The sequence below is a fragment of the Periplaneta americana genome, chromosome 4, assembly GCF_040183065.1.
Source record: "Periplaneta americana isolate PAMFEO1 chromosome 4, P.americana_PAMFEO1_priV1, whole genome shotgun sequence".
Classification (NCBI taxonomy): Eukaryota; Metazoa; Arthropoda; class Insecta; order Blattodea; family Blattidae; genus Periplaneta; species Periplaneta americana.
This window is the reverse complement of record NC_091120.1, coordinates 128,938,630-128,956,150: the sequence shown is the minus strand read 5'-3', so window position 1 is coordinate 128,956,150 and position 17,521 is coordinate 128,938,630. Positions and strand designations below refer to the sequence as shown.

Here is a 17,521-nt window from a genome sequence, read left to right as displayed (position 1 = left end):
AGTTAGGGGACTGATATATTCCAATTCTATGCAGGTGTTTGGCCAAACAATCATGGCCTGTTGCCAATCTAAATGCAGCTACAGACGATTTTCGTGGTAAATCGGGAATTAACTGTGGATTTTGATGCAGAGAGTTCCATTTTTTCCCTTGGGATTGTGTTATTAAATTTTGTTTGTAGAAGTCTAAGTATGTAGATTTAATAAATCTTTTCACAAAGTAATACGTAGATTTAGTAACAGGTCTATAAGTAGCAGTGCTGCCCTTCTTTGCTAAAGCATCCGCATTCTCATTTCCCAGGATTCCACAATGGGATGGTATCCATTGGAATACAATTCTTTTATTGAGTGATATTAATTGAGAGAGCATTTTAGTTATTTCTGCTGTTTGAGATGAAGGTGTGTGTTTAGAGACTATTGATAGAATAGCTGCTTTGGAGTCTGACAATATTAAATGTTTGAATGGTTTATAACTACCAAATATTCCATGCTACTTTTCATTTTCAAGTATTGTAAAGGAACTACCTGAGCTCCTCTTTGATCTGAACTAGCTGCAGGCCAAAACTCTCTTCTAATTCTGACCGAAGTGCTGCCAACTGCCCTTCATGCTCTAATATCAAACTACTCTGATTACTTGTTGTAACAGCATATTTCTGATGCAATTCTTCCACCTCACGCATAAGTTTCTGGATCTGAAATGAGACATATGCCGTAAAAGTAAAAGATAAAATTACTGTACATACTTTATACATGAAATAACAGAACTATCCAAATCACACAATAAATCAAGTAGTAATGAATCACATAATAAAAAAGTATTAAAGAATTCAATTTATGCTAAATTAACTTTATAAATTCATAATCTGGCCCTTTCTCTTAACATTTTTATTGTTATCTCCAACCATGATGCGAGCTTTTTAGTTTTTGTAGTTTATTACAGATAACATCATTTTCTTAAGACAATTGTTCTTGGTAACAGATCCAACAGACAGCTTCGCCTTTCCTTGCCTTATGTTATGGTGGATCCAGCACAGAGCTCTGAATTGTTAGATGTTTCTGCATCTACAACATGGTGCAAAAACCAAAAAATCTCACACCATATTGAACACCATGGAAGTCATAAATCTTATCTACTCTCCAACTCTAATACTTTCTTCCCTTGCTCAACACATGGATGTACAAGGACAATTCAGAAAGTAAATTCCAACTGGTTATTTCGCTTACAAGTAGCCATTTTGATGAGGGCAGATAAAGTTAAAAATTTTTCTTCTACCATGTTAATAATGTCAAAAAAAAATGCTTATACAAATTTTGGTCACTCAACCGCAATTACGAGGGCCATAAAAAAATAAGTTCGCCAGGGGCTGTTAACAAAGAGAAAACATAATTTCATTGGAAAAATTTATTGGAACAGGCACAGCAATTGTTGAGCTATTTTTCAACATATTCCCCACCGGAATTGAGACATTTGTCCATATATCATAGGATCAACAGAGAGGTGCAGACGGCTGTCAAACGCTGGTTCCGATCCCAGACAGCTGGCTTCTATGGCAAAAGAATACAGAAATTGATCTCATAACATGACAAATGTCTCAATCCCACAAGCATTACTTCTACAACACAAGAATACAAAAATTGATCCCATGATATGACAAATGTCTCAATTCCAGTGGGGGATATGTTGACAAATAGCGCAACAATTGCTGTATCTGTTTCAATAAATCTTTCCATGCATATTGTGATTTTTTTTCTGTAAACGGTCCCAGGGAAAACCACTTTCTGGGAGGCCTCATAATTGTGGTCGAATGGCCAAAATTTGTATAAGCACTTCTTTTGACACTATTAATATGGTGGAAGAAAAAAATGTAATTTATTTATCTGCCCCCATCAGATTGTTTGCTTGTTAGCTATAATTATCCAAGGTAGTCACTTACGCCATTCTTGAGCGTATATCAATTCTCTCTCTTAATAATAATAATTTATTTATTTAATCTGGCAGAGCTAAGGCCAGTAGGCCTTCTCTTCCGCCCAGCCAGACTCTAATTCTAATTAAATACATTTGCTTACATAGTTATTACCAGGGAACGGATTTATATGGACTAAAAATATATGAAATATGTAAATATATATGTAGTTATTTTTACCAAAATATGGAATTAAATATGGATTTTTACCAAAATATGGAATTAAATATGGACTTAAAATTATAAAAAAAATGACTATGTACGTTAAATATTGGTACATTTTAATCAAACTAAACAAAAAATATAATGGACGTACCTTATCTTCCAATGTAGTTTCAACAAAACACAATTTTTATTGTCTGTTACCATAACAATAGGTTACAAACATTTCTTTCAAGTGCTGAAAAGTGAATCTTCTTCTATTGTCTCTGAGGATAGATTTATACTGACTAAAAGAGCGTTCGACGTCACAAGAAGTAACTGGTACATAATTCAATTTCACAATGTCTGCTGGGGATAAGTCCAAGTTAATCTTCACTGTTGATTCACCACTCATCACAGCAACAACCTTTTGTAGTTCTTCATATCCAGGGTTTTTTGAAAGTACAGTGTCCACCTTAGCTCTTACTGCATCTGCAACTTTACCTCTACCACGATTCAGTTGTTCCACAGTACTATTTATAATTTCAAAACTTTCAGATAGTGAAAGGTGCCTATTTTGGAGACTTTTGAGCGTTTTTATGATGCATGAAAATGTATGCTGAATGTGAGCTAAGTCATTCTTCACACTTATGTCACAGGTAACTGTTTTCGCAGTATCAATTGAGACTGCATCTTCAGAGTCCAATGCAAGGAGAACATTGTTAATAGAGTCTATATGTTCGGCATAATATTCAACTGCTTCTAGCCATGTACCCCATCTAGTTAAAATTGGCTTTGGTGGCAATGGAATTTCAGGGTACATTTCTTTCAACACGTTAACTCTACTGGGAGCTTTGAGAAATACTTTTTTCACTGATGAAATCAACAAATCTACTTTAGGGAAATTGTCTCTGACCACTTCTGCCACACGATGAAATGCATGCGCCACACAAGTAAAATGAGTCAATTTAGGATATACAACAGATAATGCTTGTCCAGCTTTGACCATATAAGGGGCAGCATCGCTAATAAAGAATAACACATTATCGTACATAATACCCTTTGGCCACAGGATACCCATAGCTTCGTTGAACAGTTTAACTATAGTTTTGTTATTGCACTTTTCTAGAACATCACAATGTAAAAGAATTCGTTCAGAATATTGTTCACTTAACAAACCGATAACTACATTACCAACAAGTCTACCTTCTTTGTCGGGAGTCTCATCAATGGAAACCCAAATTGAACTATCTTTAATTTCATCTCTTATCTTCTGTATTGTCTCATCGTAGATGGATGGAGCATACGTCTTCCTAAGTGTTGACTCATCCGGGATTGTATGTTGAGTATATTTTTCAAGGAATTCCCTGAAGACCTTATTCTTTAGTTTGTAGAGAGGAATATCAGCAGAGATGAGAGAACGGCACAGGTCGATGTTAAACTCAGATCTTACATTCGATGTTGTTGGTTGTGTTAAAAACAATTGTCTCTGCTTGGAATTTAGTTGTTTGTTGGCCTGATGTTTACTAGTTGTAATGTGTTGTTGCACCAGGAACTTTTGTGTAGATGATACTGCACACTGACACAAATTACAAAATAATATTTTATTGTCAGTTGATAAACCATCTTCTTTAAATTCTGAAATGTAACTTGTTAGTTTTGATTTTAAATTGACTGAATGACGTACTTTTGGCATATTTACCGTCTTTATAGTATGATTTACAAAACTGAACCTATGTGTACTCTGACTGGCATTTAACTGTTGAGCTGCACAACTGAAGTCTGTTAAAAATTTTAAATTAAATTAATACAGTTTTGTAACTTACTTTCCCATTGTTGATAGGACTGCTAATTTTCAAATAACTCTGATGTTAAAGGGATTACTGAACATGTGTTTAAATCTCTATTGTTGAAATGTATTTTTAAAAGTTAATGGAATTTTGTTTTGTTTTATTGTTAAACCTAATATAATATGGACTGTTTTATATGAAATATGGAAAATATATGGAAATTAACGAAAATATGTACTAAACTCTAAAATATGGAAAAATATGGAAAATAAAAGTAGGATTTTTCAACCCTACACATTGTGAAACATAAAGATAATGCAAAATATAAATTATATTAGCTTTATAAGTAAATATGTATTTACATATAAATCCTTTCCCTGATAATAATAATTAGAGACGAGAATTCCATGCAAATACATGTTTTTATAGGAACATAGGACATAGCTCAAACTTAGTACTTATCCATTTCATTACTTTCCGGTTCCAAATATGTGTACTTTTCCCGTGCATATTTGCATGTTTTCGACTTTTTAGGGATAAAAACATGCATAATGCATATTTAGGTAATTTTTAGCTTAATAATGCATATAATATACATTACATTCAATTTAAATGCATGTTTTAATGGTTTTGTGTGGACACCACAGTTTCTCGGATTTATGTCCCATATTTTAGCTTCAGGAATCAGGATTGAAGAATAAAAAGGAAAAAAAAAAACTAAATAACAGAAAAATTAAGTAAAATGTTAAGATTTTCACAATAAGGTGTTAGAGGACCTTTCCCTGGTCCTTTGATTGTGTTCACTTCTTCATTGTAATGTTGTTGGCTCATGGGTATGTTGAGTAATCTGTGTACCATTGTCATGAATGCAGCATGTTTGTGTTGTGTGGGGTGATTAGATGTGTTGTGTATGTGCGTGGTGGTGGTTGGTTTTCTGAATATGAAGGTGTCTAGGAAATTTATGGAGTTATTGTTTTCAAGTTCCAGTGTGTATTGGAGTTTTGGGTGTATTTTGTTTATGTATTGGTGTAGTTTGTGTATTTGTCGTTTGTTTCCTTTGTATATTATGAGTAGCCTATGTCGTCTACGTATCTGTGCCAGTATATTATGTTGTCTGCATATTTGTTGTGTTCATTGTTGAATATGTATGTTTGTTCTATGTTGTGTAAAAATATCTCTGCTAGTATGCTAGATATGGGTGATCCCATTGGCAATCCTTCTATTTGGGTGTAGTATTTGTTGTTATGTGTGAAATAGTTTTGCTTTATTATGATGTCTGTGATTTGGATGATTTCTTGTTATGTGTTGTTGTCTGTGAGCATTTGTTTTAGTATCTGTAATGTGTCTTGTATCGGTATGTTACGGGTGGTGTATAAGTTAGTGATATCGAAAGATGCTAGTGTTGCACTGTGTGGAATGTGTTGTTGTTCTGTTTTATTAACTAGGTCTATAGTGTTTTTTTATTGTTGTCTGTTTTCTGAATTTTATGTTGTTTCTGATGATTTTGTCCATGTGTGAGGCTAGTTTGTGTGCTGGTGCCTGTTTGTAGTTGATTAGAGGTCTGATTGGTATGTTATCTTTATGTATCTTGGGTAGTGTATTGAGTTTAGGTGCTGCTGGTTTGATGGGTTTGAGTTGTTGTTTCATATTGTGTGGTATTACGTGTTTGCTTTTGTTGATTGTGCTTTTTATTGTGTTGTGGTATTGTGTAGTGGGATCTTTTTCAATTTCTGTGATGTTGTTTTGTTTAAAGTATGTTTCTACATAACAAAATAGCAACAAATTCTGTTTCAAAAAGCAACAGATATTGGTTTTTGTAAAACAAAAATTCTTAATTTCGAGGAGTACAAGCAAGGACTGAGAAATTACTTTCAGGAATTTTGGGAACGCATGGATGATTTTGCTACTGAAAATTATCCTCAATCTGAAAGATCATGGCTGGATGCAATCCCTGAGAGTATACGAAAATTGTGTATAGACGATTGTTCAATGAAATTCTGCACGTTATCAGAATTGATATTATTCAAAAGTTTTCTGAAAATTCCAGATTGAAACTTTTGAGTTGCTTGATCATACACAATTTACCACATTTGCGAATTCGCTCCCTGAAGAAATATTGTTAAATCTAAAAGAAAACTATGAAGCTCATTTTGATTTACTGTATTATCAACAGTGTAGTCGGTCTCATCCTATACACTTTCATCTTTCGTGTTTTATGTAAACACGGCCAGGCTTCGGCCTGGTAAATATCCTTACAACTTATGCTACAAGGAAATTATAAAGAAAATTTGAAAATTCAACTCAAACATTCATCAATAAGCGGCTATTTCCAGGAACTCAACTCCCGCATATAACGAAAGCAGACTACTTTATTTTAATCATTTAAAAAAAAAGCATCCCTATGTCAAAATGTCACTCGACACCACTGAATAATTGTTTATAATACACTAGAATCCAGTGGTGGCTCATACATATTTAATGCCTAGTGCCAAAATCAGTGGTAGATCCAGGATACCCTAAGGGGGAGGGTAATTCTTTTTCCTACTATTTCCTCCCTGGATCCGCCTATGGTCTAAACCAAAGACAAGAAATAAGCAATAATAATAATAATAATAATAATAATAATAATAATAATAATAATAACAATAATAATAATAATAATAATAATAATAATAATAATAATAATAATAATAATCAGGGAACGGATTTATATGGACTAAAAATATATGAAATATGTAAATATATATGTAGTTATTTTTACCAAAATATGGAATTAAATATGGATTTTTACCAAAATATGGAATTAAATATGGACTTAAAATTATAAAAAAAATGACTATGTACGTTAAATATTGGTACATTTTAATCAAACTAAACAAAAAATATAATGGACGTACCTTATCTTCCAATGTAGTTTCAACAAAACACAATTTTTATTGTCTGTTACCATAACAATAGGTTACAAACATTTCTTTCAAGTGCTGAAAAGTGAATCTTCTTCTATTGTCTCTGAGGATAGATTTATACTGACTAAAAGAGCGTTCGACGTCACAAGAAGTAACTGGTACATAATTCAATTTCACAATGTCTGCTGGGGATAAGTCCAAGTTAATCTTCACTGTTGATTCACCACTCATCACAGCAACAACCTTTTGTAGTTCTTCATATCCAGGGTTTTTTGAAAGTACAGTGTCCACCTTAGCTCTTACTGCATCTGCAACTTTACCTCTACCACGATTCAGTTGTTCCACAGTACTATTTATAATTTCAAAACTTTCAGATAGTGAAAGGTGCCTATTTTGGAGACTTTTGAGCGTTTTTATGATGCATGAAAATGTATGCTGAATGTGAGCTAAGTCATTCTTCACACTTATGTCACAGGTAACTGTTTTCGCAGTATCAATTGAGACTGCATCTTCAGAGTCCAATGCAAGGAGAACATTGTTAATAGAGTCTATATGTTCGGCATAATATTCAACTGCTTCTAGCCATGTACCCCATCTAGTTAAAATTGGCTTTGGTGGCAATGGAATTTCAGGGTACATTTCTTTCAACACGTTAACTCTACTGGGAGCTTTGAGAAATACTTTTTTCACTGATGAAATCAACAAATCTACTTTAGGGAAATTGTCTCTGACCACTTCTGCCACACGATGAAATGCATGCGCCACACAAGTAAAATGAGTCAATTTAGGATATACAACAGATAATGCTTGTCCAGCTTTGACCATATAAGGGGCAGCATCGCTAATAAAGAATAACACATTATCGTACATAATACCCTTTGGCCACAGGATACCCATAGCTTCGTTGAACAGTTTAACTATAGTTTTGTTATTGCACTTTTCTAGAACATCACAATGTAAAAGAATTCGTTCAGAATATTGTTCACTTAACAAACCGATAACTACATTACCAACAAGTCTACCTTCTTTGTCGGGAGTCTCATCAATGGAAACCCAAATTGAACTATCTTTAATTTCATCTCTTATCTTCTGTATTGTCTCATCGTAGATGGATGGAGCATACGTCTTCCTAAGTGTTGACTCATCCGGGATTGTATGTTGAGTATATTTTTCAAGGAATTCCCTGAAGACCTTATTCTTTAGTTTGTAGAGAGGAATATCAGCAGAGATGAGAGAACGGCACAGGTCGATGTTAAACTCAGATCTTACATTCGATGTTGTTGGTTGTGTTAAAAACAATTGTCTCTGCTTGGAATTTAGTTGTTTGTTGGCCTGATGTTTACTAGTTGTAATGTGTTGTTGCACCAGGAACTTTTGTGTAGATGATACTGCACACTGACACAAATTACAAAATAATATTTTATTGTCAGTTGATAAACCATCTTCTTTAAATTCTGAAATGTAACTTGTTAGTTTTGATTTTAAATTGACTGAATGACGTACTTTCGGCATATTTACCGTCTTTATAGTATGATTTACAAAACTGAACCTATGTGTACTCTGACTGGCATTTAACTGTTGAGCTGCACAACTGAAGTCTGTTAAAAATTTTAAATTAAATTAATACAGTTTTGTAACTTACTTTCCCATTGTTGATAGGACTGCTAATTTTCAAATAACTCTGATGTTAAAGGGATTACTGAACATGTGTTTAAATCTCTATTGTTGAAATGTATTTTTAAAAGTTAATGGAATTTTGTTTTGTTTTATTGTTAAACCTAATATAATATGGACTGTTTTATATGAAATATGGAAAATATATGGAAATTAACGAAAATATGTACTAAACTCTAAAATATGGAAAAATATGGAAAATGAAAGTAGGATTTTTCAACCCTACACATTGTGAAACATAAAGATAATGCAAAATATAAATTATATTAGCTTTATAAGTAAATATGTATTTACATATAAATCCTTTCCCTGGTTATTACATTAATATCTAGATCATAAAACAACATGAAAGTAAATGATGAAAATTGGATAACTAATGTTAGTGTGACAATAATAAACACTGGTAAGAAATAGTTATAATAATAATGATAATAATAATAATAATAATAATAATAATAATAATAATAACAATAATAATAATAATAATGGTAATTATAATAGTAATAATAATAATAATAATAATAATAATAATAATAATAATGAGATAATTTATATATTTATCTGTGATATATATAACCATTAAACACTGAGAAACCTGAAACAGCTATTATTGTTGACAATAATTGTTAGAAAAATATCTCGTTAACCTATTCTTAAATTGATTTGATGTCTGACACTCCCTGACATTACTCGGTAGGGAATTCCAAAGTCGAGGAACAGCCACAGTGAAAGAAGATGAATATGAGGATGTTCGGTGGGAGGGAATGGATAATATAGTCTAACGCAGATTTCCAAACTAACATCGCAGCATCATCTGAGACAAAAAACTTTATCCCTATTTTCTCTTGCCCTCCTTTCTTCTTCCCCTTTTTCTTCTTTTTCTCCAGTTTTCTTGGGTGTTTCATGCATCTCACGCCAAGGGTAGACTCAAATCTGCAATACTGCACTCTGCACTGTACAACTTGACCCAGCGCTTTGACCAGTGAGCTATGAAACAAGACACGAAATAAAATTTCATATCTTATATGCCTGGAGGATGTGACATCACTTGTTTAGCAGGAGGAGGAAAATAACACCAACCCCATGGTTAAGCACTTGTCTCATACAGTTACTTGTAAGGTCATGGAGGATAAAACCTAAAAAGTCCAATGCCACTGTCCTTACAGCGTGAAAGCCTTCTACAAGCCTTACTCCCTCTGTGACTGTCGAGTGTGAAGGTGTGTACTTCTCAATGTTCGATAATGTTGTGTTGTTCCCTTGATGACTGCAGCTTCTTTTGGGAATCTTGTAAGTTGCATTTAATTTTGTTTCTTGGATTTTCTTGTTAAGTGATAGTTTTCGTGTTACATAATGTCTGTTTGTGGTTCTTCAGTGCCTCACCTACATACAGTGGAGCAATTCGTGTTTAAAATATCAACCGTCTCGTGTTCTTGTATATTCTGCAAGTCCCAATATTATTTCATTTATTTGTGTTTTGTGTCTCGTAACATTTCTTTCCGGTCATGTTTCTGTTCATACAGTTGTTTTTTTCATCCATTTACACAAGCACATGGTCCGCGAATACCAGGACGAGGTGGAAGAAAATGTCTTCACAATTGTGGATACAAGAGGGGCTCCAGGGGGCTGTAGACTCCCTATTATTTCATAGACTTTATTTAAAACGTGACAAATCATTATTTTTTAATTCGTATTTCTTATATGATTTCTTCACTCTCTAAACTTCATATTATTTTGCTATTTCACTTTCTCATACAAACTCCCTTACCAGTTCACAGTGAATAGATTAGATAGGTGGTTGCATTCCTTAGGAGCCATTACCACGGGGTTTAACACTAGCTGGGACTTCGGAACAGAAAGCTAACAATATCCGCTCCTACCATGCTGTAGCTATGGCTGCTATCAATACCTTTGTTATCATACTTCACAATAGCCAGTATATCTTCTGAATTGAGATGTGAAGTGACAAGTTCATACAGGGAAATGTAAGTTCCAAACAAATATCTTATAATTGATCAAGAACCTACGTGATGAAGTGAGAGGAAAACGCAGTACAGATGATAATGATACAGAAGATGAAGGAATGTGTAGGCCTGTTAATATCATAACAGTGGAATCGTTTGTGTATGGTGAAAGTGATGACACTACTTCGATGACTCATAATTAGGGCTATGAAAGGGGAGTGGTTAAAGCTAGTGATCGTACCGAGTATAGCTGTGGTGGGTGGAATGAGATGAATATCCCCTACAACTTGACGTAACCAGTGTACAGTTTGTACAGCTTACGTCAAGTTGTAGGAGGAATTCATCTCATTCCACCCACCGCAGCTATACTCGGTTAATTAGTGGAAAAAGAAATATGCAGTTACGAGATAAAATACAAAGCCCGAACAAATCCGAGGTTCCAGACAAAATATATCCATTTCCAAAGACACTAGAATCGGAACAGTCTACACAATTAAGTATGCATGGTTTAAAAAATTTCCATGGCTGTCTTGCAGCAAGATGAATGAAGGTACACTCTGTCACGTGTGCATTTTATTCGGACCTAAAGAGGGAGAACAAAGAAAAGTCACATTACAGAATTTAGTTACGAAACCTCTAAGAAAATTAAAAAAGACCTCTAAAATATTCAAGAGACATTCAGAGAACAGTTATTACTCTCTTAAAATGTGACAATTTTAAGCAAGTATTTGAAGGTAAAGCCTTAGTTTTTCTGAACTGATGCATGTGTTGATTCAGAAGAACTAAGGCTTTAGGTAGAAAATATTCTGGTTCAACTGAATAACGAAGTGTTACAAACAGTGCGCGAAAACAGAATGAAACTTGTCCCAATAGTATAAAAACAAATATTATTATTATGGGTCAACAAAATATTGCATTAAAAGGAAAAGAAGAATGATGGTGTGATCGAAAGTGACAACCAAAACGAAGATAATATCAGGAAGATTCTTAAATATCGCGTTGATACCAGTAATCAGGGTCTGCATAGTAACCTTAAAAATTCCCCCAAAAACTCTTCTCTAACAAGCAAAACTACACAAAACCATCTCAAACTATTGGCGCACCATTATTGAAAAGAAAATTGTTGAAGACGTTAACCAAAGTAAATATTTTTCTATCTTGGTAGATGAAATAACCGACATCAGTTCCAATGAGCAACTACAGTATTATTATGTATACTGAGAAAGGTATTACTTGCATGAGGAAGAGTTTTTGAGATTCGAAGTAGTGCAAGATCTAAGTGGGGAGGCATTGACAAACATTGTTTTAAGTGAACTGATTTAGGTTAGACAGTTCGCATCTCCATGGACAGGATTATGATGGCAGTGCTAATATGTTGGGAAAGTTTTGCAGTGTGCAAGCGTGAATTTTAAAAGGGCAGCCTCTAGATACTATATCCACTATGCCTCACATTGCTTAAATTTGTCACTTTCAAAATCGTGCTCTGTTCACAGTGCTAAACAAACTGTAGACACAGTAGGTGAAATAGTAAAATATGTTAGGGAGTCTAGCAAGCGGTCAATCATAATGAAAGAAAAAATTAGTCAAATACAAGAAAACGAAACTAAAGACCTTGTGTGAAACAAGATGGATTGAATAGCATGACGCAGTGTTACAATTCTTAGAAATTTTCTCCACAGTTAGATAATTCCTGGAAGATTCTGGATCCCATTGTACAAAGGCACATTTGATGCTTAACTCCATTCTAAAATTCGAATTCATCATTTCATTGTATATTTTAGCAGAAATATTTGGAATAACACTGTGTGTTTCGGGGAAGCTACAGTGTCCAAATCTCGAATTAAGACAGTGCTACCAGATGGTTAAATGTGTCATGAATACTTATAATTTCCATTTTGAAAAGGCTGTTACATTGGCTCAATCTGTAGATGTAGAAGTAAATGTACCTAACCTTGACTTGCATCCAGACAAATCCATCGCAATTATGTTCTGTCTAAGTTTCCTAAAGATTATTACCGCCTCAATGTATTTCTTTCTTTTCTTGATCACCTTCTCAGCAACTTGTCAAGTACGATTTTCACCTGACAGGCAGTCATATAATTAAACTCCAATCCTTGATTCCTAACTTTTTACACGATCCTGATAAAAATATTGATGCCATCTTGCAAGCTGCAACAGTTTATGAACAGGATCTGCCAGGAACTATTCCAAAGTTTAGAGGTAGCTACATTTGTGATTTCAATTCTGAAAGAAACATAAAAAAAACAGACACATCTATAGAAGTTTTGCTGTATTTTTATCCCAATATGAGAGAGCTCATCATCATATATGTGTCATGCCAGTGACAACATGCACCACAGAACGGTCATTCTCAACACTAAGACGTGTGAAAACCTACCTCCAATCGACAATAAACCAGGACAGATTGAATAGATTGGTATTGCTCAACATTCATCGTAACATTGACGCAAGTCTGGATGAAGGCATAGAAATTTTCGCAAAAAAAAAAAACATCCCAGACGACTTCAGTTTCATTAAACTGTCGCAGACGACTTCAGCTTCATTAAACTGTAACATTTAATTGGCTTTCCATTCCAGCCCCCATCTCCTTTAGAAGTGTACCTAAGAGTGGTAATATTTTTATGGTTTATTTGTTTTCAATTCCATTTTTCTGTGTTATGGTTATAATACTGTATTCATATGTTTGTTATTATTAGTCCCTCTATTATAAAATTCTAGATTCATGCCTGTGCCCTCGTATATAAAGGCATTGTACAGAGGTGACGAAAAGATGACCAGAGAATTTATCAGTATCATTTTATTCAGAGTATCGCCATTGAGTTCCTTTAGGCTTGCGATCTTTTGAAATCAGACATGCAGCATCATAAATGTAATGGGCAAATGAAATTAGCACTGACGAAATTTTTAGATTGTCCACATTCCATTCATAAGGAAACACAACCTGGAAAGAAATCGAAAGTCTAGTGCAAAGTGATACTCTCATTAGAGTATGAACCAGGGTTTTCAAGATTTAGACTAGTCTTGTCACAAATGTTCCTTACTCATGATTTAATCGTCAATTTACCTGATTTCTAGAAAATTAGGTACATCCCCCAATACCAACACAGACTAGTTAAACTTCTGTCGTGAGGTAATGGTGGAATTTCTTGCTAAGAACAAGTCACCCAATGGAAGACCTGGTAAAATGGTAGAGGTAGATGAAAGTAAATTCGGAAAGCAGAAGTACAATAAGAGTCATTTCATGGAAGGCCAATAGGTTTTTGGCAGTATTGAGCAGGAATCTGGAAATGTGTTCCTAGTGCCTGTCGAAGACAGAACTGCAAACATATTGCTTATTATTATTTGGGAATGGGTATTGCCAGGTAGAACAATCATCAGTAACGTTGGAAGGCATACTCTAACATTGGTAACATGAATGCTCACACCCATCTCATGGTTAACCATTTGGTTACTTTTGTTAATACCAACACAGGTGCTCACACTAACACCAATGAGAGCACCTGGCAACATTTAAGCCAGTATTCCCGCTTACAACTCCCAAACAAAATTCTCGTTATATATGGCTGACTACATGTTCCAGAAGTAATGCAAAGCAAGAAACCTAGATGTAGTCAACTAATTTTTCGAGACTGTGGTCTCTATAAATTGGCCTTCTTGAAGTACATTTTTCCCAATTACTTCCATTCTCCCCTATAACCGAGGAGTACTTTGGTGAGTAATTACACTACATAAACACGCATTTTTACCATTACATTTCTTCTCTCTATGGGGTTAAGGGGGATTGTGGTGGTTAAGGGGCCAAAGTCACCGTTTTGCTTTTAAACTAATTATGCAAGTTAACAGAAATTCATGTATTTACATTCGAAAATCGCGCTGTCCCTTCAGTCATCATCGACATTTTGGATTTCCACTGCCAAATTGATTGACAACTATGTCACACTTGCATCCAAGCCATTCCCTAACTTTGCATCGATATTTCTGCTAAAAGTACACATTACTGTGGCTAACTGTAACTGTTCCAGTTATTTAAAATACAAGAAACAAGGCAAATCAATTTTATTACACTCAAAACATTAAAACATATGAAATTCATTTTCCACATAATTACCACCTCAATTGAGGTATTTATCATATCTCCTTTCAAAGCAATCAGCCATTGGTGAATTCAGCCACAACTATAAGCCATTTTCAATTCCTCACTGTCATTGTGTAGATATATCTACCACTTTGTGGTGGCAATCAATTGTCTGGGAGTAGGCAATGGATTGAGTGACACATGCAGCATAAATGTAAAGAAAGATAGTTTGGTACAATCAGATGTAATAAAAATCCTGTTTACAAACAAGGTAAATACTCTTCCTCAGTATTAGTATGATAAAAAGGGATGGAATTAAACTTTTATTGCCATACCATTATACGTAATATTTAGACCTCCTGACCTCTTATCTCAACCAATTCTGAGAAACAACAAAACCTCACACCAACAATGCCGTAAGAGAGCTGTCACTAGAGATGGGTAAAAAATAACACAACAGCTATTTTGGAACTGTTCCGGTCTCGGAACTGTTGCAAAAATGAATAGCAGGTCAGAACCTATTGTTCCAAAATAACACTGTTCCGACGCTGAGCTGCTCACTTTTCCAGTTGTTGCAGGCCCGCAGTACTGCGTTGTGCAAGGCATGTTCCAACTCCGAGACAACAGAGAATAGTCGGAACCCGTTCTGTTGAACCAATTACTGGTCCGGCTGCACTGTTCTCATTGTTATTTATGTTGTACTTGGAACTCTCACGTGGATGGATGAGGAAGCATGGAAATTGAAATCCTTGTAGTATGATCATAAGCAATGACAGAGCGAGGTGCAATGCAAAGTTTAAATTATTACACTTTGGTACAGATGCATTTCTAACATTTTACTAAGTGAGGGGGTTTCAGGTTTCACTACTGCTAATATGCTAATATATATATATATATATATATATATATATATATATATATATATATATAATACAGTAGTTATATGTTTTTATTATGTATGAAATTATAATATTATTATTATTATTATTATTATTATTATTATTATTATTATTATTATTATTATTATAACTAAGCATTAAGAAAAGTAAAAATAAAAATTAATGATTTTAGTTATTTTTACTACCTAATACGAAGAATAAAAATTACATACTACACTTTTAAATGACATGTTAAATTTTTTAGTTGGTTATCGTATCTTCATGACTTTATATACCAATTAGTGTTGCATTCTGACCTTATATACAACAGCTGTTTATCTAATAAATATGAAGCTTCTGTCCGCATACACAGCAAGTTTCCAAACCGATTCGAATGTGCAATGGAATGTCATCTATTATCTATTGAGAAGTATGTGTGCTATGTCGTCATGCCAATAACGTATTTTAAGAGGAGTCCGAGAGATGAGTGCTCCAACGTATGTGTGAGCTGCTTGGAGAAAAGGGAGGGTACTGTACCGCTCTTTTGAACGACTTCTCAAAAGGAGCGAGAGTCAAAGAGATAGCTCACATCAGTGAACGATTCAGACACATCTCAACTTGTAACTGTTTCGGAACTGTTGTTTGGAACATAGTATTTTTCCAGATCCGGAACAGTCAGAACTGTTCCGGGAAAAGAAGAACTTCACCCATCACTGTCACCACAAAGTGAAACATCTACAACACTGCATGTCTAACCAATATTACATGTGTATGAAAAGGTGGTAGTCATTTTGAGTAAGATAGGGACTGCACTGAAATGTTCAAACAGTTCTCAAATTCGAGCAGCTACACCTAAGACCATGTTGTCATGTAGAGGACGACTCTGGAAGTGAGTATAATGCACTTTTGTTTTGTGAAGTACTCCAATTTTTTTTATGTCTTACAATACCCTGTAAAGTTGACTGTAGTTTCTTCTGCAACAAAGTCAGCAAGCACAGTCTGTGTTTGATATCAACAATGAAGGAAACCCAAGTTTCAACACCATTTGCAGTACAAATAAGGAATCTTTGTCTCTCATGGTGGTATTCACGAAAGTGGGTGTTAATGCCATTCTCCTTGTTTTGTGGTCATCCATATGTATCTTACTGGTCCTCAGAGCACAAAAATTGTGATAACCTAAGCTGTCCATCACGATTTCGTATAGAATAGTAAGCAAAATTTGCAAAACATAAGTGAAAACTCAGCTGCTGTGAAGCGTCAACTGTCCTGGTTGACAAGGTCACACTTCAACATGAACATTCATTGGCCACTTTTATACATCCCACATCACTGTCTTACTCCTCCTCCAATCATGTTTAGTGCATAAATCTCACAAAATTGACCTTTACAACACCCATGTTCCATATTATGTACAAGAAGAAATAATAAAACTGCGCACAATTCAATGACTGATGCTAGATATAGCACTCATTTCAAAATAATCATTACATGGCACTAATTACAAATAGGCAGTTAACAATATAATATTAGAGTACCGACCGACTCACTTTATACTACTGTACTGGCATCATATCCTTTCTCCTTCCCATACCACTGCTAGAAATAAATTAATTACTTCCCCTCCCCCCCCCCCCGCACACATACTATATAAAAATTCTACAAAGAAAAACTAAAATACAACTTCGTTCTTTATAGATTGGTAATATGAACTTATAATGGTATTGATAATGTCCTCACAAATGAACAATTACAACAAATTCAATAAAAAATATTTTATTAGATACCTATAGTGTACAGTGGACATATACTCTTACTATAAGCCTATTTACTACATACTGTTATTTGTTAGCCAAATTTGGGTGTTAATATTTAAATTTGACAAACTCTTAAACATACATTATTAGCTTTCTCAATACAATATTCAGCAATTTTGCATGCTCAATTTGTTTTTATTTTTAACAAAAACTTCAGTCCCCTTTCGTTCACCGCGTCTACAATTGTAGACACCTTTTTCAATGTCATATAAAACTTAGTATTCCATGTAGTAACCTCTTGTTCACTCTGTCTATATATTTGTCCAGTGTTGCTGTGTTCACTGATATCACTTGTGATGC

At 34.3% G+C, this 17,521-nt stretch overlaps 1 protein-coding gene across 13 annotated transcripts in view; it reads right to left on the bottom strand.

Annotated features, from left to right (window-relative positions):
• LOC138698194 (A-kinase anchor protein 9-like) overlaps window positions 1-17,521 on the bottom strand; it is a 630,353-nt gene that overhangs the window by 551,253 nt on the left and 61,579 nt on the right. For all 13 annotated transcript variants that reach the window (XM_069823957.1, XM_069823962.1, XM_069823964.1 and 10 more), the window contains exon 7: window positions 523-689. In XM_069823957.1, coding sequence (XP_069680058.1) covers window positions 523-689 — 167 coding nt within the window. The remainder of the gene's footprint in view (window positions 1-522; window positions 690-17,521) is intronic.